Below are 21119 nucleotides of genomic sequence, written 5' to 3' on the forward strand. Positions count from 1 at the left end.
TACATTTTGTTGCTGAATTACATGGTGGTCCCCTTACTGTGGCATTGAAAGCTGCCTGTGACCCACTTCTACAACAATTATTTTTGTTTCTTTTTGTGCTTGCAAATGGAGTAGTCTCTTGTGTGTATTCAGCTCTGTTTCAAAGGAAGATAAAGGTTTACATAAGAACATAAGAAATAGGAGCAGGAGTAGGCCATTTGGCCCCTTGAGCCTGCTCCGCCATTCAGTAGGATCATGCCTGATCTGATCTTCACCTCAACTCCGCTTCCTTACCTGCTTCCCATAACCCTGACTCCCTTATCATACAAAAATCTGTCTATCTCCACCTTAAATATATTCAATGACCCAGCCTCCACAGCTCTCTGATGTAGAGAAGAAATTCTTCCTCATCTCTGTTTTAAATGGGCGACCCCTTATTCTGTGACTCTGTGTTAGAGAAATTTGGCATTCGGGGTACCAACGGGACAAGGGTTAAAGTGCTGGTTCCTGCAATGGCCCATAAGGAGGTAAAAGGCCTCTCTTCGGCCTTGTACCAAGGCTCCAGAAGTTATCAATTCAATAATATTCCGACAGGATACGATGTGAGAACCTAAACAGACATTGATAAGACCTTGCGAAGAGGCTCGAGGCAACTCACAGGCACCAAGGAAATGTATAACAAATTCCGACCGAATTCCGGCCTAAAGCGGTGTTCCCGGACGTTCGTAATAAAGATCGTTATACTTTGCCATCCGTCTCTTGTCTGCTAACTTCGAGAATTGCTACGTGGGCTGGGGCGAGCGTCGACCCTCTATATCAGTGGGCCCGCTCGTGGGAGAGGAAGCCTTCCCATCTCCCCCTTACATTTGGCGCTGCGAGCAGGGTACGGACTTCCCGAACGGAACAATGACCCAGCTGTTGGGGTGAGTATGTTTTAATTTACCACCTTCAAGTTAGAGCTGTGGCATTGTAAACCGCAAGGGAAGGACATCCGTACAAAAGAACCATCTGTAGTGAGTCCCGGAGGGACGGAGACAGAGGACAAAGACGATCTAGGGGTAAAAGGGGGTCAAAAGGTGCATCCTAAAATGCGCGCGTGGAGGTAGCACGGCAGTGCAAGGGTACGACGCAAGGGAACATATAGAGGGAGAGGGAGGTCTATTGACCCAAAGCGGTACGAGCGCACGGTGCTGGGACGAAAGAGATAGAGACAACGTCCCTGAGCAGTGACGGGATATATTGACCCAAAGCGTGCAGTGGTACGAGTGCACGGCACCAAGGGAAGACATATAAATAGCGTCCTGCATACCTGACACGAATTTAAGGGAGTACCCAAGACCCTCATAGCCCGAAGAAGATGGGTAACACGGCTAGTAAAAAGGCGAATAAAACCAATCATTAATTGTAACTTGCGTAATTACGTAAGGCCATAAAAAAGCTGATAATGACTATCTTAAGTGACAAATGGATCCAAAAATAGAACCGGCCAACCAATTAATAAGCTTTGTTGAATGAATGTCTGTTGTTGAGTGAGAGTCCCTGTGTGATTTTTTGATAGGGTAATAAGAAGAGGGGTGGGAGGAGACTTGTGTAGAGCATAAACACGGACTTAAACTAGTTGGTTTGAATGACCTGTTTCTGTGTTCGATATACTCGATTTACCTCTGAATTGCTCTTATTATTAAGTCTACCCATGAGCTGGAGTTGCTTTGGACTGAGCTCTCTGAAACAGAAAATTTGGCAGATTTATATTGCCATTTTAAGGTTTGAATCATGCCCATTTTTGGTCTGCTCTGCCCTTCAGGTGCCAGTGTAAATTGGGTACAAAATGTGCTTCAAGCATTTGGAACAAGGTGTAGTGACGTCTGATGACTAAAGTGTCCAAAATAATCAATGGATGATCTCAAGTAAATGCAAAACTTCCATTTGAAATATTCTTGCTGTGTAGGCAAATGGATAACTGTTAATTGGTGCTTGGAACTGGACATTTGAGGAGTTTAATTAAGTGTTTTAAGAACCTGGACATTTTTCTTTGAAAATATATCCGTTCCTATTCCTGTTTCTGATTAGAAATATTGCTCAACCTCTTTCAACTGTTTATACAACAAAATAATTATTGATTGCAGTGTTGTAATGAGTAATGTGGATTTTTTTTCCATCATGTAGAATGATATGACGACTGCGCGACTGAAATGGGAAGATTTACTTCTCCCCCTCTTCAAGAAGTACAAGCTCAACATTACCTGGGGAGACCAAGATTTACTCAATATTATTTTCCACCACAACCCAGGTACATTTTTTCTGCCCCCTCCCCCATTAATATTCTACTTGTCTAAGTCTTGCAGAAGAGCCATTCATGTTTTAAATAACATTGTGGCAATGCAATTTGCGTCGTGAACTCCTGATGCCATTTTAGTTTTGCATGGCATGTTGGATGTCTTAACGATCCCTGCAGATACTCTGCAAGAATGTTTCTGTGTTGTTTGGGGACGTTTGAATCTTACCAGAAAAATTGAGGTGGAATTTTTGCATAAGATTTCATCACTTTTAAAGATCCATTTATGCTTAACTTAAAATAAAAAATAAAGACTCGTCTGGGAAATAACCATTTGAACTGCACTATCTGATATTTTATGTTCTTTTTCCCATTGCAGAAAGCCTGTTTATTTTTCCATGTGAATGGAATTATCGTCCTGACCACTGCATGTATGGGAGCAACTGCAAAGCAACAGAGGCTGAAGGAATCTTTGTACTTCATGGAAGTCGTGGCGTCTACCACGATGAAAAGCAGCCAGCTTTCAGGGCTGTGTATGAAGCAATAAAAAGTGTAAGTAATGCATCCCAGAAATATAGCCTCAAAAATAATGAAAGGTCTTTATTCCCTCTGTTTGAAATGATCCATTGCTGTACCATAAGTGTAACATTTTAATACTGTTGCAAAAAAGTATTTTCCTGAAATGTATGCAACACAGCTGCCTGGGTCTGGTGCTGTTCTGTGTATTAATTTTTCACTTGTAAGGGGTTATCTACTTGGCTCCTGTTACATGCTTTTTAAGACTGGGAAATTCAAGCAATGGTTTCCTGTGTTGAAATATGATGTAGCTGTAGTTATTTTTCACTAAAAATCAATAGTAATGGGCCTTGTAATTAGTCCAATGCACATAGGGACATTTTTTCTTTTTCATTCTACAGCAAAGTTGCATCAATTAAAGGCACCACTCTGGCAGGTAATGAGCTCTTGTGTACATAAAGTCCTTCCATTCACATATACAACAGTTGTAAGCTCCTTTTGTGTTCAATGCTGTGGTATAAATTAATAGATCATAATGTTGTTCCTGCCACAAGTTATGAAATGCCAGCCATTAGTGCTTCTCTTCATTAGAATGCCTATCAACATTTTGTTAATTTTAAGTGAAGTTGGCTTCTGTTTATGTTTTTTTAATTTTAAGCATTTTTTAAAAAACTTGTCCTCCATAGGAATTTTAGTTTTTAAAAAAAAACATGAATATCTCTTTGGGTAGCATACTTGCCTCCAATTTTAACTAAGCCCTGCAGCTGTCCAGAGTTAAGTACGGTGATGCTATGTTGTGGAGTCTATCCAATTTGTATCTGTATTGTTCAGTACCATATCTTGGATGTAGAAAAAGAGCAGAGAACAGTCTGCTTGCCACTCTGTTGCAGAGTCTGTCTTCAGATGCTTGCGACTGTTCATAAATAGAAACCAGGCTCAGGATTTATCCAACAGACCAATTGAATGTCTAAAGGAGATCAAACTCAGTGGGTTAACTTTTCTCTCTCATAATGTTAAACTACCAGTAGATAGGATAAATAGTGAAAGCATTTTACAATTCAGTGGACATGATGGAGATATCAATTAAATTTATATATTTGCCATATTTATTACCCCTACAGCTCTTTCTGCAAAAGGTGTCTGCCCTAAACCTTTGCTAATGTCGGTGTTCATCTAGTTGCTTGGAAACACAGCAGTGACCAACCCTCCAGTGATTCTGTCAACCCTTTATCCTTGTTGCCTGTAGGGAAGGACCAGGTCTTCACTCCTCAGTTCCCCACAGTGATACTGTTGAGGTTGTTAGAGCCACTTCATGATGGTACACATTGGTACTGCAGTGCATTATGGCACTATGCTGCGCCTCAGTTTTTAGATTTATTACTAAAGTTAGATAGCTATTTTTGTACCTTTTTTTTTCTTAATTTCTTTCCTTTCTCACCTATTTTAAAATTCCTGTCCCATATATGGAAGATAACTACAGAGCAACCATGTGGCAAATTATGAGCTCGAAAAAGCTAAAATTATTCCTTTTTTTGCAGCTGAGATTAATTTTAATTTCTTTTTACTCTCCATGCTGACCTCCACTATTCGCACTAGAGTTTATGCTAATTACCTAGCCAAAACCATGAGGGGAAATCATTGTAGGAAATACATGACCTCTATTCTTCAATAGATTTCTACTGAAACTTTTGTAACTTTAAATACATTTTATCTTTTCAAACACCTATTGTTATTTCCTCCCCTCTTTTGCTATAATTGTACTCTTTCTCATTCTCACTGACCTGCCCTAAACAACTTCTCTCAGTACATAAGAAAATTACTTCTGTATACAGATAATTCCAATTTCTTAAATGCACTGACTTGTATCTCCAAGAATCAAATGTAGTATCTTAATTCCAGTACTGTATATTGCTGTAGAATATGTGCCCATTGGTGGCACAGTAACATTAGGCAGCATTTTGAATCTTCTTATTAAATTATTGTGCACAATAAAATGTCAACTCACTCACTCTTTGCTCCTGGCCACTCCATATTTTTATCCTCCACACTTATCACTCCATCTGTGATGTCCATTCTCGCTGATATGCCCCTATAGCTGAAAAACAATGCAACAACAACTTATATTTATATAGCGCCTTTAACATAGTGAAACGTCCCAAGGAGCTTCACCGGAGTATTATGAGATAAAGATTTGACACAGAGCTGCATAAGTAGAAATTAGCACAGGTGACCAAAAGCTTGGTCAAAGAGATATGTTTTAAGGAGCATTTTGAAGGAGGAAAGTGAGGCAGAGAGGTTTAGGCAGGGAGTTCCAGAGCTTGGGGCCTAGGCAACAGAAGGCATGGCCGCCAATGGTTGAGCGATTATAATCAGGGCTGCGCAAGAGGGCAGAATTAGAGGAATGCAGGAGATACCATTTGAGATTGCGCTATCCCCGCACTCTTACGCTATGAAACTAGCATATCCTGACCATCTAGACAGATTTAAGAGTAAAAACTAGATTCTTTCCCTGTGAAGGCAGAAAGGAACACAAGATTAGTGCTCCTAGGATTGGTGGTAATGTATCCGCATGGATTGAGGATTGGTTAATGGACAGAAAACAAAGGCTGGAATTTTGTGAGGGTCAGTGGGCGCGATTGATGGCGGGTCGGATGGAAAGGGTTTTTTTTCCACAGTGGGTCAGGACTTTCCCAATGTCGGGTCTGTCAATGCTGAGCAGACCCGACACCCTGCGGTGGGGGACCCAATTCCGGTCATTAGTGGCTTGTTTAGAGCCACTTAAGAATGATTTTCAGCTTACCTTTTGCATTTGACAGCTCGCCCAGAGGGTCCACGCTGGCCGTGGACCACATCTGTCAAGCTGAGACGGAAGTTCAGTGGCCATTGAATCAGCTGTTAAATTGTCAGCTTCAAATGTAAAGTAAAAGTTCCCACCCTACAGAGATATCTTCCCTCAGCCACAAGCTCTTTCTCACTGCATTTCCACAACAGATTCACCATGCTGCAAGTCTTTACACAAGTCTCCATTTAGTCTGACCTCATTACCCCTCTCACCATTGACAGAATGCTTCTGTCATCTCTACTTCACCTGCCATCTATTCCATCAGCATGGTTGCCCTTTATACTCTCTCATCTTGGTCCTCAGAATCCCACCATGATCAGCCCCAAAACCAGCAGTACCAACACCTCCAAACTTCTCCACAATCACTTCATGCTGCACAGGACAGAGGGCATCAGCACCTAACCACATCGCTGCCTGGGAGGCCAGGGATGGCCTCACCATGGGCAGATTTACTTCACTTAATGCAATACACTCTGGCTGCCACACAATGCGCTAGGTTGGCGCCACCCCACACCAGCACCATAAAGCATCCCTACAATGCCAAGCCATTACTTTCACACTCATCACTATTGCGGGGGTTACCGTTATGTCTCACCATTCACTGCAACTCACTAAGCCGCTTCTAAAAGTACACACAAATCTGTCCAAGATTGCAAAGTGTTGAAAATAAAGGTTTCAATGTTTGACACCACATTAACAGAAACTTTCCACAGGATCATTGCATAAAACACCCAAGTGCCTACCCTTGTGTGTTGTTAGTTGGTATGATTGCATTCAGATGAGTGTGAGGGTTGGCTACCGAGATGGGGATGTGATAATATAGATAGAGGGATGGGTGGAGGTGCAAGGTGAGTTGGTGTGAATAAGGATGAGTAGGAGTAAGGTAGGAAAAGCAGAGGGATAGGAATGTGTTGAGAGGCACAGCAGGATGAGGTTGAGTGTGGCTTTGTACTAACATTTTGTGATCGACTGAGATCATTGAAACATTTGTGGCACTGCACACGAGTCCTCCTGACCACATTCCTGCCTGTGCCCTCCTCTGCAATGTGCAACAGGTTGTGTTGTTCTCCTGGGGAGGTCTCTTCTATCCATGGGAAAGGAAGAGCACCTTCTTGCGTGCTGTGAACCCCTCTATAAACATATGGAAGGAGTCATGGGAGAGCCTGGGTGCAGTCCTGTGCCTTTGTGCAGTGTTTGCAACATCTGAATGCGAGAGAACACCGACAGCACTAATGTCAAAATAAAGTTGGCCATGATCCCTTTAAGGAAACCGGCTGATGACGTGTCATCAAATAACATCACCAGACCCGCTTCCTCTAATTGGTCAGGAAATGCACTGGGCGGGCTTAACTAGCCCAATCATGGGAAATCCATTTCACAGGGTGGGATGGAGCCAGCAGCAGGGTTAGGACCTGCCATGAATGTCACCCGCCAAGGTTAGTAAAATCACGGCAGAGGGTAGGACAAATGGGTCATTTTCGGGATGGCAGAGTGTAACTCGTGGGGTGCCGCAAGGATCAGTGCTTGGGTCCCAGCTGTTTACAATCTATATCAATGACTTAGATGAGGGGACTGAGTGTAATATATCCAAGTTTGCTGACAAAGCTTGGTGGGAAAGTAAGCTGTGAGGAGGTCGTAAAGAGGCTGCAATGGGATATAGATTGGGTAAGAAGGTGGCAGATGGAGTATAATGTGAGGAAGTGTGAAATTATCCACTTTGGTAGGAAGAATGGAAAAGCAGAATTTCTTTTAAAAGTGAGAGACTAGTAAATCTTGGGTGTCCTTGTACACGAATCAACATACAGTACAGCAAGCAATTAGTAAGGCAAAATGGTATGTTAATTTTTATTGCAAGGGGGTTGGAGTATAAGAGTAAGGAAGTATTGTTGCAGTTATATAGAGCTTTGGTGAGACCACACCTGGATTACTGTGCATAGTTTTGGTCTCCTGAGCTATGGAAGGATATATTTTCCTTAGAGGGAGTGCAATGAAAATGCACTAGATTGATTCCTGGGATGAGAGGGATATATTGTGAGGAGAGGTTGAGTGGATTGGGCCTATATTCTCTGGAGTTTAGAAGAGTGAGAAGTGATCTCATTGAAATCCATAAAATTCTTTGAGGGTGTGACAGGGTAGATGCTGAGAGGTTGTTTCCCCTGGCTGGAGAATCTAGATGTAGGAGTCAAAGTCTCAGGATAAGAGGTCAGCCATTTAGAACTGAGATGAGGAGAAATTTCTCCACTCAGAGGGTTGTAAATCTTTGGAATTCTCTACCCCGGAGGGCTGTGGATGCTCATTCATTGAGTATATTCAAGACTGAGATCAGTAGATTTTTGGGCACTAAGTAATCAAGAGATATGGGGATAATGCGGGAAAGTGGAGTTGATGTAGAAGTTCAGCCATGATCTTATTGAATGGCAGAGCAGGCTCGAGGGGCAGTAATGCCTATTCCTGCTCCTATTTCTTGTGTTCTTAACAGTGTTACATATTGGACACGTGATGTCCGGCGAGGGAAGTTTCTGAAGCACTCCGGGTACCTGCTAGTACTATCTGAGTGGTGATATTAGTGGTCATGCTTTGGTTTTAGTTGCATCTGTAGGTTCTATGTATGATTCATAATACAATATGAACAGTTCAAATTTAGTTTGAATATTGTGAGATGGTTAGGCAGTCCACACTTGTGCGCGCACACACTCACTCCTTCTGACAATATTCTAATATAATATTGAGTAATCACAGTAGACTTGGGCTGGCTTGCAGTATTTTTATAGACATTCAATGTCTTTTGGGCTTTCAAGTGGAGGCTGCCTGAAACTCAGAGTTAAAATTTATATTTAAAAAATCAATATCAAGTGGCTAGTTTTCCACAATAGAAATTAAGATATCTGCTGTTTAGGAGTTAAAACTGTATTGATTACAGCGGAAGTGTATTGCTATAAAACTTTTGATTGGAGCCTATGTCCTGTGAGTATCATAAAAACAGTATATACAAAGTGCTTTTATCACTCAATGCAATTTCCTTGATGGTCTTGTTTTGCATTCTGCGTATGCTAGCATTAAGGTCAATGTATTAGAAACATAAAAACATGAAAGGCTTTTGTTTGAAGAGCATAAAAATAAGTATTCAAAAAGGTTCTGGTGGTTTTCACAGTACAAAACCTGCACAGACTTTTCATATAGTCCTAATAATCTGGTGTGGATTTATTGGCTAAGGTGTGTGTTACAAAATATAACTGATCATATTGAATAAAAAATCTCGAATGATCCGACTCACTCATGATACGCTGCTTTATTAACACACAAACATTACACACTGTAAGATGCAATGAATTATTCTGCTTCTAAAGTGTAGATTGTGTCCCTTTAAGGCTATAAAGTCTAATTGATAAATACTGGTTGAGATTGTGCAAAGATTAATTGTTATTCAGACTGGAATCATAGGGCTTAAAATTGGCCATGACTTGCTCCCATTTTTTTGGAGTAAGTTGGTTTTTCTAGCGTAAGTTTAAAAAACGCCACTTTCCCCAATTAGCTTGCTCCAGAGTAACTCAGGTTAGGTACGATTTTTTTTTCAAAAGCGGGCGTTCCCAGCCACTTAGACCAATTTTGGCCATTTATGCCACTTTGGCCAGCTAAAACTTACTCCAAATCGACTTAGGTCAGCGTATGTGACCAGCTCTGAAAAACCTTACGGGCAGTTAAGAAATTGGCACACATTAGTACATCGGTGGACATTCGGCCAGGGATAGGGGCAGGAAGGGAACTGGAGAGGACCTGAAACTAAACAACTAAGCACCAAACATTGCAAGGAAAAGCTCAAACAATTAAAATACTAATAGAAATCAAATAAATCCTACCTTAATCTTTAAAGTCGGCCTGGGAAGGCAGTGGACCGGCCTGTTCGTGAGGCCAGTCGGCTTGGGATAGGGGCGGCAAGACGCGCACCGGGGGTCCAGTCGGCCAGGGCATAGGGTGGCGGCAAATGAACGGGGGTGGGGGGGGGTGCGGAAGCAGAGCAACCGGACGCGGCATCGGTGGGGGGAGAGAGAGAGAGATACTGCCCTTTAAATCAACGGGGGTGGGGGAGCGGCGAGGGGGGCAGTGGGAGTGGAAGAGAAAGGCATGCAGCACTTAATTTGAGGAACCAAAGCAGGCAGGACACTGCTGCTTGTATTCAGCAGTTAATTCGGTTCACAGCTCTTATTCTGGCATGAAAACAAAACCAGCTGCGATTACCTTTAAAAATGGCCGAGTGCCAAGTTTCGGCGCTAATGAGCATGCGCGCAAAGCGGACCCGACACCAATGCGCATGCGGAGAGCTGCCAGCAGAGTTTCTGGCACAGGGCCTTAGCTCCACCCCCCCAATCGACTGGCCAGGCTGCGCCAAGCCACGGGACACGCAGCAGAGCGGCCAGGATGGGGGCACATTTTCTCAACGCACAGAGTCGACACATCCCGTGTGAGTGTGCTGAAAAAAGGGGTTGGGGAAAATTGAGCCCATAAACTCTGGCTTTGTTTGTGATAAGGTCAGTTGTATGTATATCTAGTCTTTTTTGTTTTTCTGTAAAATGCAAATCGCAGCCTTTCTTCCTTCTAATACTTGGAAGTATGATGCAGAAATTCACTTTAAATTCTGTGACATTTAAAGTGTGATGGACAGAAAGTGTCAAGCTGTGGAAAGTTTTTCATGTATTCGATAGATTGCCCTTGAAATGTCTGCAAGTATTTGGATGCAAACGTATTTTCTTTTGTGAACTGTTTTAAAGGACGTGCTAACCAGTTTAAAATAAATGGATTAGAGGTTTTATTAAAAAAGCAATTTCATTTGGATGCACTAAGTTTGTAAACTAATATTCACACAGTGCAACTTGAAGGCCATTGTTTCTTTACACGTATCACAGACTAGTATATAACTTATCACTGTATTATAATCTTCCAGCCACCACATCGAAGTTAGCAATCACAGCTGTTTTTTCCCTCAAGTTAATAAGGTCATGATTCGCAAAGAAATACAAGATGCAAAGGCAAGAGAAGTAGGATTTTATTTTGCTATGCATCCAAAATTGGAAGTGAGGCCCAAGAGATCCTTCCCTTTTATGTAAACTCAGTGATTTGTCCCCATGGTGATGTAATTTAAAATTTGTTTCAGATGTGAAACTGCTGAGGTTTTGGGGAAATTTTGGTACACTATTAATCATAAATACAAAACAAAACAGTGATACAGTGCTGAGTGGAAACAGCTTTTGGCAGATTTCAATTCTGTTCTTTCAATATATTGAATAATGTATACTGTGCTGTTGACTCCGGCATGAAACCCATGACCTGTTTCTCCCCTCTCTTTCTCCCCCCCCCCCCCCCCCAAATCCCTAAAGATGGTGACTCATGCTGGAGTATGATTCCACAGGTGTCAGAAGTCTTCCAGCACTTTTAACATGTTCAGTTTTAATGTGTGAGCCAGTGTTCACATACCATTTGAGCACGGAGGGCATCAGTCAATCCTGGACCTGTCCCTCACCTGCGGTTCATGTGTAAATACTTTCCGAGGGTGGACATATAGTTGCAAATTCACTCTGTTGCTGAGTGCTGCCCCCTCTGATGCTCAGAAGGCTATTCCCTCTTGCTCCCTGTGCTTCTTTAGCAGCCCAATTTTCTCCTTATGGTGCTTTAGCAACCCAGGCCACCACCTCCTGAGGCCTACCTGCACCTGCTTACCTTGGCCTGTCTGCTCCCTCCCTGCTGCCTTCCCACACCTGTAGTTTCCTCAAGCAACAGCAAAACAATACAGGAAGTCAAGTAAATAAAAATGTTGTAAGGACAAATAGAGAGCTAAGAAAGGGGAAGAGAAAAAAGGAAAGTAATTTTGGAAGAAGCGATAGGGAAGAGAAGAGGGAAGGAGAACAAAGTTTGGGAGGAGGAAGAAGTGGAGGGAGGAAAGAGATTGGAAATGAAGAGTGAGATAGAAATAAGTGGAGGGGAGAGAGACGGACAGGTGTACACATGCAGACCATGTTCCCCCTAAGGTGAGCAATCACACAGTAATCTTTAAGGCTCCATGCAGGCCGCTCACTAGCTTCTCCATTGTAAATAACGCGCATGTGCAGAAATTTAAAGGGATTGTGCATTAAAAGAGATAAGCCACGCAGAACAAAGCGCAGCTCACAGGGGACATTGCATGCAGACATATTTTTCTTGTAGTCTCACCGGTACAGGTAATCATGGCTAGAGAGACATGAGTGGCTCAAGGTTTTTGTTGGAGCCCGGCCTAAAAAGTTTGAGAGCTACTAAATTAGATTCTGGTGTGTATATATAGTTGACCATAGTTGGGGTTGACCTGTTGTATGAATGAGCTGAAAGCAAAATAGGCTTAAAATAAAATAAAATGTCATTTAGCTTCCGGGTTTTGCTCTACTAGAATTACCCGTTCCTGACTTTCAATATAGTGCCTTTTCCTGAATGTGGTTACTTGTAATTTATCAAATGTAGCTATTTGTAATTTGTCCTTAATTTATGTGCTTCATATGTTGTGTCTAGTTAATAATTTGTTACATAAGAACATAAGAAATAGGAGCAGGAGTAGGCCATTTGGCCCCTCGAGCCTGCTCCGCCATTCAATACGATCATGGCTGATCTGATCATGGACACAGCTCCACTTCCCTGCCCGCTGCCCATAATCCTTTACTCCCTTATCGCTCAAAAATCTGTCAAAAATTGTTCATCCAGAACAACATAGCAAGTGGACTACTTCCACATTTCTGCTATGTCCTGTGAGCTATCAACTCCAGAGAGCAGAGGAATTGCAAGAAAGCACTAAAGTATGCGCCTCCCCCCACCCCCCCCCCCATACACAAACTGAGACAGATCACTTCTCACTATGGTGCTCCTGGATACTGTGTTTAAGGTGTTAATGAGTATGCATCGTTAACAGTACAGTCTGCCACAAGCCCATTGTTGTTGCTGTGTATTTGTATTATTTGATGTGGAAAAGGATAGTTTTGGGTGCAGTATTATAACACCAGATGGAGATTAAATTAAATTTTGTACTGCCGGTAATTTATAATGTACAGGATTAGAAGAGACCATTTAGGAGCAACTGGCCAAACCCCCAAATTTAATGCATGTCATACACTGCGTTTTCTCTCTCTCTCTCTCTCTCTCTCTCTCTCTCTCTCTCTCTCTCTCTCTCTCTCTCTCTCTCTCCCCCTCCCTCCACTCCCCCAATTGGTTTCTCTGCGAAGTATGTGTACAGTTCCCTGTTGAGCCCTTTTCACCACCCTCTGAATAGTTAAACTTAAGGTATCAATCAGTTCACCACATTCCTCGTGAAGTTGATGTGATTATGTGGAACGTATTTTTAATGTTCAGTTCATCTGCATGCCTTAGAATCTTGAATATTTCAAGTAAATCTCCAGGCACCACCTATTTTTCAATGAAACATTCCCACTTTTCTCATAGCTCAAGTGCCCAATCAAGGTATAAATTTACTTGTCCTTTACTACACCCTCTCCAATGATGACAATCTCCTGACTGTGGCAAAACAAACCAAATTATTAAAGTATGGCATGTGGAGCCATTACCAGTGTTTTGTATCAGCTCATTATATTTTTATGTAGTGATATACAGGAAAGTTATAGCATCTGTTTATTTCATTGACCGCAACAAGTTAGGAAATACTAAATTGTAAATGGTTATAGTAAGATTATTCATTCACTGGTCTCTAAAACGTCGATTCAACTGCTTTTTGAATTCCTGAAAATCTGAGGTACATCTGAAGGGTAGGTAATTGTTCGGTGTTCAAAAGCTGGTATTTGAAGATTGAATTAAGTTTTGCTTTTCGAATAAAAGAAAATGTATGTTTTTACTTCAAATGTAAGTAATTCATTTGTATATCATTCTTGTCTTGCACTCTCTACAGTACCCTTTTGGAGAAGATCCCATCCATTCACTCCTACACCCACTTGAAAAAGAATTGCAGAAAACTACAAATACATACTGTGGAAAGATCCATCGGGTCTTTACACAACAGCTACAGAAGAGTATTAGAACTTTACAGGGAAACATTTCAAGAGGAAGGTGATTTTGCAAATCACTATAAAAGCTTTTTTCAGAGAGTACATTTTTGTCTTGAACTTCAGGGACTTGACTTTTCACATGACCTAAATAAAGGTCTGAAGGATGTTCTTAAAATATTGAGGTGACATACGGAAGTGAAAGTGCCTACACCAAGCACTGTATCTACACTGAAACCTCAAGGCCAACTTTTGTGAATGTAATCATTATCTCACACTTGAGCACTAATTTACCTTTTTAAAAATTGAAGAATTTATTTAGTTTACAGAGATAGGAATGTTATTCTGTCAAGTGAAGATATACTAGAATTGTCGACAATCTGTATGATGTGTGTTTCATTATGAAATTATGGTAATTAATCTGTAGTTATGCGTTACAAAGTTAACGTCAGGAGTGTCTTCTATGTTTATGACAATCAGGTCTTGAATAGTACACCACATTAGGTGTTTTTTCTCTACTCCAAGTGTAAGGATCAGTGTAATATTGTGTGAAGATAACAGTACTGTGTAATTGAGTTGATTGCTTGCCTGATTATTGAAAAACAAACTGAGCAACTAAAAATAGTTCACTTTAGCCGATTACAATCTTGCCAGCAATAAATACATACTAGACAATATGCTAGATTGATTCCTTTTATTGAAAATGTTTTCTCATCTTTGCATAAATGGAATGGAATCACCTTGCATGATGTAGCTTCATTTCAAGTCTAAGTGCAGACAGTTTACATAGCAAATGAGCTTGCACCTGAAATATGCAGATGCAAAGCTCAATAAATAACTCTACCCATTTTAATACAAGTCAGTGAAATTTGTGTTACAGCTGATAATGCAAGAAAAACATAGTCTCTTCCATTTAAAATGCTAAAAGATAATCGCCACCCTGGATGCATTGAAATGTAGTCATTGCCTCTTAACAGACAATTTTTGTTTAGTTGATATGACATCAGAGAGTTTTATAGGAGTCAAAATCTTCCACCAGCCAGATATTTGTGAAGGCTTTCTGGGAACTAGCATATTATGAAAACAGACTAACGGGATAAAATTGAGGTAATAGTAGCAGTTTAGATGTGTGCATAAATACCTTATTACTTGGATTTATATAGCATCTTATGATATAGAAATATCTGATTCGCACAACTACTTTTGGAATGCAGTGATTGTTATGTAGGTAAGGCAACAGCAATTTACCTAAACTACTCCTGGAATTTTCTCTTAAAATTATTATAATAATTGCAGGCATAATAGAATTTCACAATGTAGTGATAATATGAAAATAATAACTGGATTAGTTCCTTTTTTTTTTGTTATATTGACTCTTACTGTGAGCTTACTCTTGGTTTACAAAGCCTCATCACCTCAGTGCATTGATTCTCCCTTCTTCATTCTCTTCCCCCTAAACTCAATGTGTCCAGTTACTGAAAACCTGTTTGTGCTACATTATAATGTTTAATGCCCAGGTAGATGCTGTCAATGTTAGAACAGCAGGTTTGGAAGTTACGAATATAGGATTCTAACTTTGAATTCAAATTCTGAAATGGTTTGTATTAAAGTTTATTTTGAGCAGTGTTTACGTCTAGCTTTTTACTCTGGAATTCAACTAACTTCACTTTTTTTTTTCTTGTTTAAAAATGTTCATTTGATCCCTACTGTTACTTCAATACAAGCTGTTTAGTGATCTTTTCAGGTCTCCATACATAAAGCTAATTGTAAATGTAATAATTTGACCAGAATAAAGAAAACCCACAGCTAATTTTATCTGACATGGCAGTCTCTTTAAAGCCACTCTGGAGAGCATTTGATTTATACAGTCTTACTAACCGTGGGTATCACAAAGGGTGTTAACGTGCACTTCTTAAAAACAAAAAGAGGCAGAAAAAAATGCTTTTTAGCTTCATTCTTGATATTTTGATACTTGCCTCAAATTTAGTGGCAACTTAATGAGAATTGAGAGCCACTATTTCATAAGCTTTTCAGCTTGAGTGCTTATTATTTTAGTGCTTTCCAATTGTAGCCTCTGGTGGAACATAGCTTTTACAAGTCAGTGCCAAACATGGAATTATCTATAGGTGTTTTTTAATAACTGTGACATTGATTATATACTTCAAAAATTGTTATGGTAAACTTTAATATACAATGTGCTCTTTTACTGAAATAAAATTGAATATGAAATCTGCATGTGAACCATTGTGCATCATATTGCCCTGAGATCATTCAAAGTAGTACTGGAGCAAGGAATGTGAGAAACTAAGTTAGAAGCCTTGAGATTAAATGAGTCCTGGAGAGATTGATCATAAATCAAAATGAGCAAGTTGGGTGTTCAGATTGAGGTTTGCTCATCCGAAGTCTGGTATGCCCATCCGAAGTCTGGAACGCCAGCTGTCTGAAATGCTGGTGGTTGGGATAACAACAGATGGCAAAATAGACAAAAAATTGGGTGAGAATTGAACCGTACTTGTACACTAATGGTGTTCTGTCATCATATTCTTTCCACCACCAGCATGCTGCAATATGAACAAGGTGAAATCTGCAACCTTGGCACCCAGGACCCAAAGTTTTGTGTGTCCCGAGAGTAAAGGTCAGAGGCACAGAGCCCAAGTTCCTTTTCCTTCCAAAAGAGATTAGCAGCAGGAAGTAGGAGAGTGTCGCTCTGAGGTCGCAACTCTCTGCTTGAGCACTGCTCCCCTGGTACCTGACCACCAGTGTAACAATGGCTATAATTAGCAAGACTGGTGATTCCTATACGAAATTTGTGAAAACAGGATTGTTTCTTGCACGTTAGTACTGTAACATGTTATATAATGGCTAAAGTTTCTAGAAAGGATAGCAGGTTGTAAAGAATCTTTGCAACATTGCAAAAAAGTAAGACTTGTAAAATATTTTGTGGCTTAATAGCTTAACTCTCTGAACCCAAGAGTAAAGTAACAGCATACAGTACAGAGATAAAATGTGCATGGTTAGTTAAACTAGGATGAGTAGAAGACAATTAAAGAAGACAACAAGCACATATGACTCCCCAGAGGAGAAGCTGAGTATCACAGATGAAGACCAAACTGATAAACATTACTGCAGCCAACCTACTCAAGGGAGGAGTTTGTATGTTTTATGTTCATATTTCGGAGGAATAGCTGAATGCTAGAAATTTTCAGTAGCACATTGAATGCAAATTGTAAACTTAACCATGCTCAACTATACCGTAATCATGGACATTGAACATAGCTCTATAATAGTGTTATTAAGTGAAACCCAGGTACGGCTGAAATATTGGGGAGGTGAGCCAACTTTGTAGAAGAAAAACCACGCCTAAAACTTACTTTGGTATTCTCCCCGCTGCTGGAACGTTGCAGGCCCTTGGCGTAACGCAGCAGAAGCAGTGGGGACGGAGCTAGGGCTGTGCTGGATCAACACAGCCGGCATGGGGGGTGGGGCTAGGGCCCAGCGTGTTTGTGAGTGCCGGCAGCATTGCGCATGCGCATTGGAGCGTGCGCGCATGCGCAATGGGTCAGAAACACTGGCAGTCGGCCATCGTCCCCGTAATGGCTCTCCTGCTGCTGCTTGCCTGCCTCCTGCCCCTCCCTAGCCCTGGCCGAAGGGCTTACCTGTCGGTGCGGCGTGTCGTCCCCGAAGGGCTCTCCTGCTGCTGCTTGTGCGTGCTGCAGTCGGCGAGGTAGGCCTTTTTATTTTTAAGTAATTTATTTTCATTTATTATTGATGGTTTTTAATGCTTTTTTAATGTTGTTGTGAAGATGTTTAGTACTTTTCAAGGTCCTCTCACTTCCCTCCCCCCCCCCCCCCGCATCTCCGGCTACCTGCGTTAATTTCTTAGCACACCGCAGGGTTTTTCTGTGCAGACACAAGTGGCCACATACGCTGGCCTAAGTTAGTTTGGAGTAACTTTAAGCTGTCTAAACTTAAATAGCCAAAACAGGCGTAAGTGGCTGGCAACGCCTCCTTTTGGAAAAAAAACTAAACTTAAAAAAAAACCTAACTTAACTCACTTTCACTGGAGCAAATTAAATGGGCAGAATTGTGATTTTTAAGATGCTCCAAAAAAATCTAGTTGCTCCAAAAAAAATGGAGCAACTCCTGGGCAAACTTGGGCCCTGTGTCTACGATGAGCCAGACTTTAAATGTGGGACCTTCCTGATCTGTACAGCTCAGTTCCTCATTGGATAAACTTACTGAGCCAATGGCAAGGGGACAAGCAAAAATGTCTTTTTTTAAAACACGATGGTACCTTGCATTGCATTTAGATCACTAGCCAGACCTCATTTGGAATATTTTCAGTTTTATGTGCCTCCTTTACTAAAGACATGATGGTCTTGAAGGAAGTTCAACAACAATTCATGTGACTAATACCTAGAGCATCTGAACTTGGTCATGATGAGAGACTGTGTACATTTTGATAACATGACCTAGCAATGAGTTCACATTGTGATCCAAATTGAGGTGTTGAAAATAATAAAGGGAATTAATATGGCAAATAAGAAATGACACCTCTGAGGAATCCAGAACAAGAAAGAAAGACTTGCATTTCTATAGCGCCTTTCACGATCAACGGACATCTCAAAGCGCTTTACAGTCAATGAAGTACTTTTTGGAGTGTAGTCACAGTTGCAATGTGGGAAACATAGTAGCCAAGTTGCGCACAGCAAGCTCCCATAAACAGCAATGTGATAAATATTGGCCAGAACACCGGAGAGAACTCCCCTGCTCTTCAAATTAGTGCCTTGGGATATTTTACGTCCACCTGAGAACAGACGGGGCCTCAGTTTAATGTCTCATCTGAAAGACAGCGCCTCCGACAGTGTAGCACTCCCTCAGTACTACTCTGGAGTATCAGCCTAGATTTACGTGCTCAAGTCCCTGGAATGGGAATTGAACCCACAGCCTTCTGACTCAGAGGCGAGTGTGCTACCCACTGAGCCACAGCTGACACAAGGGGATATAATAAAATTACAACTAGTCTGGTTGATGGCAAATTCAGGGAAAAACTTCATACAAATGGTTGTCTGAATGTGGAATACTAAAAGTATCCCAATAATAGTAGAAAATAAGGAGATAAAAGGGAGGGAGGAAATTAAAACAATCATCACTAGAGAAAAAGTGCAAGGCAAACTACTGGGACTAAAGGCTGACAAGTCCCCTGGACTTGATGGCCTGCATCCTAGAGTCTTAAAAGAAATGGTTGCAGAGATAGTGGATGTATTGGTTGTAATCTTCCAAAATTCCCTAGTTTCTGGAGATTTGTCCAATCTATACGAAGATTAAAGTCGCCCACGATTATTGCAGTACCTCTCTTACAAGCCCCCATTATTAATGTATACTCTGTCCAACAGTGTAGCTACTGTTAGGGGGCCTATAGATTACTCTCACCAGTGACTTCTTTCCCTTGCTATTTGATATCTCCACCCAAACTGATTCTACATCGTGATCTTCCGAGCCAAGATAATTTCTCGCTACTGTACTGATCTCTTCCTTTATTAACACAGCTACCCCACCTCCTTTTCCTTTCTGCCTATCCCTCTGAAATGTCAAGTACCCCTGAATATTCAGTTCTCAGCCTTGCAACCATGTCTCTGTAATGGCTATCAGATCATACCCATTTATTTCTGTTTGTGCCATCAATTCATCTTGTTATGAATGCTGCGTGCATTCAAATAAAAAGCCTTTAATTTTGACTTTATATCATTTTTCCCTACTCTGAACCTATTTGCTGGTGCATTCTTATGTTTGTACGCACTGTCCCTGTCACACTCTGGTTATTATTACCCATATTGCTACCCTGCACTATTGCTTTGTCTTTTTTCTCTAACTTTCTAAATTTCTCCTCACTTGAACCCTCTTTCTCCCCCCCGCCCACTATTTAGTTTACAGCCCTAGTTATTTGGTTCGCCAGGACCACTGGTCCCAGCACAGTTCAAGTGAAGCCTATCTCAACGGACCCAACACCCTATAAAGATATTGATGCTGACTCAATTGAAGAGTTTAGAAGGGAGATAGATGCTTACCCGAGATGTAACGGGTATTAATGCATTTGAAGAAAGGGTGGAAAATGATAAGCGGTTGTCATGGCTAACAGAATGGTGAGGTAGAATCATTGGACTGAAAGGCCTAACCTTGTTCCTGTAACAAAATTGTTCGTATATTGGTCATTTGAAAGAACAAACTTGTATAATGTGTTTCATGATCTCGGGACACCCTAAAGCGCTTCACAGCCAATGCATTACTTTTGAAGTGTAGTCAATTGCCAGCACGTACAGAAAAGGTCCCACAAACAGCAATGAGATAAATGAGCAAATATGTTTTTGGTGGTGTTGGTAGGGAACACTGGGGAACTTCCCCTGCTCTTCAAATCATGGGATATTTTGCGACCACCTTGAAGATAGATGGGGTCTCATTTTAACGTCTCATCCAAGCACCGGCACCTCTGACAGTGCAGCACAACCTCAGTACTTCACTGAAGTGTCAGCCTAGATTATGTGCTGAAGTTTCTGGAGTGGGACTTGGCCCACTTGGCAAGCTTTCTGGCACAACAACAATAACGTATTTCTATACTGCGTTTAACGTCATAAAACATCCCAAGGTGCTTAACAGGAGCGTTCTAAAACAGTATTTGACACCGAGCCACATAGGAACTATTGGGGCAGATATCTAAAAGCTTGGTTAAAGAGGTAGGTTTTAAGGAGCTTCTTAAAGGAGGAAAGAGAGGCGGAGAGGTTTAGGGAGGGAGTTCCAGAACTTAGGACCTTGACAGCTGAAGGCACAGCCGCCAATGGTGGAGCGATTAAAATCAGGGATGCCCAAGAGGCCAGAGTTGGAGGAGCACAGATAGGTCAGAGGGTTTACGGCTGGAGGAGGTTACAGAGATGGAGAGGGACAAGGCCATGGATGTATTTGAAAATAAGGATGAGAATTTTAAAATTGAGGCATGCTTAACTGGGAGCCAATGTACATCAATGAGCACAGAGGTGATGGGTGAACGGGACTTGGTGTGAGTTAGGATACAGGCAGCAGAGTTTTGGATGAGCTTAAGTTTATAGAGGATAGGAGTGTATTAGAATAGTCAAGTCTAAAGGTAACAAAGGCATGGATGAGCTGAGGCGGGGGCAGAGTCAGACGATGTTATGGAGGTGGAAATAGGCATTCTTAATGATGACGCGGATATGTGGTAGGAAGCTCATCTCGGGGTCAAATACGACACCAAGGTTGCAAACAGTCTGGTTTAGTCTCAGACAGTTGCCAGGAATAGGGATAGAGTTGGTGGCTAGGGAATGGAGCTTGTGGCAGGGATCAAAAACAATGGCTTCGGTCTTCCCGATATTTAGTTGGAGGAAATTTCTGCTCATCCAGTACTGGATGTTGGACAAGCAGAGTGACAATTTAGAGACAGTGGAGTGGTCAAGAGAAGTTGTGATGAGGTAGAGCTGGGTTTCATCAGCTT

At 41.4% G+C, this 21119-nt stretch overlaps 1 protein-coding gene across 2 annotated transcripts in view; it reads left to right on the forward strand.

The window, feature by feature from the left end:
- Positions 1–15811, forward strand: part of gxylt1b (glucoside xylosyltransferase 1b) — a 98814-nt gene extending 83003 nt beyond the window's left edge. For both annotated transcript variants that reach the window (XM_070900640.1, XM_070900641.1), the window contains exons 5-7: positions 2146–2269; positions 2634–2806; positions 13525–15811. In XM_070900640.1, coding sequence (XP_070756741.1) covers positions 2146–2269; positions 2634–2806; positions 13525–13686 — 459 coding nt within the window. In that variant the 3' untranslated portion in view covers positions 13687–15811. The remainder of the gene's footprint in view (positions 1–2145; positions 2270–2633; positions 2807–13524) is intronic.
- Positions 15812–21119: the final 5308 nt, after the last annotated feature.

The sequence above is a fragment of the Pristiophorus japonicus genome, chromosome 15, assembly GCF_044704955.1.
Source record: "Pristiophorus japonicus isolate sPriJap1 chromosome 15, sPriJap1.hap1, whole genome shotgun sequence".
In the NCBI taxonomy this organism is placed as follows: Eukaryota; Metazoa; Chordata; class Chondrichthyes; family Pristiophoridae; genus Pristiophorus; species Pristiophorus japonicus.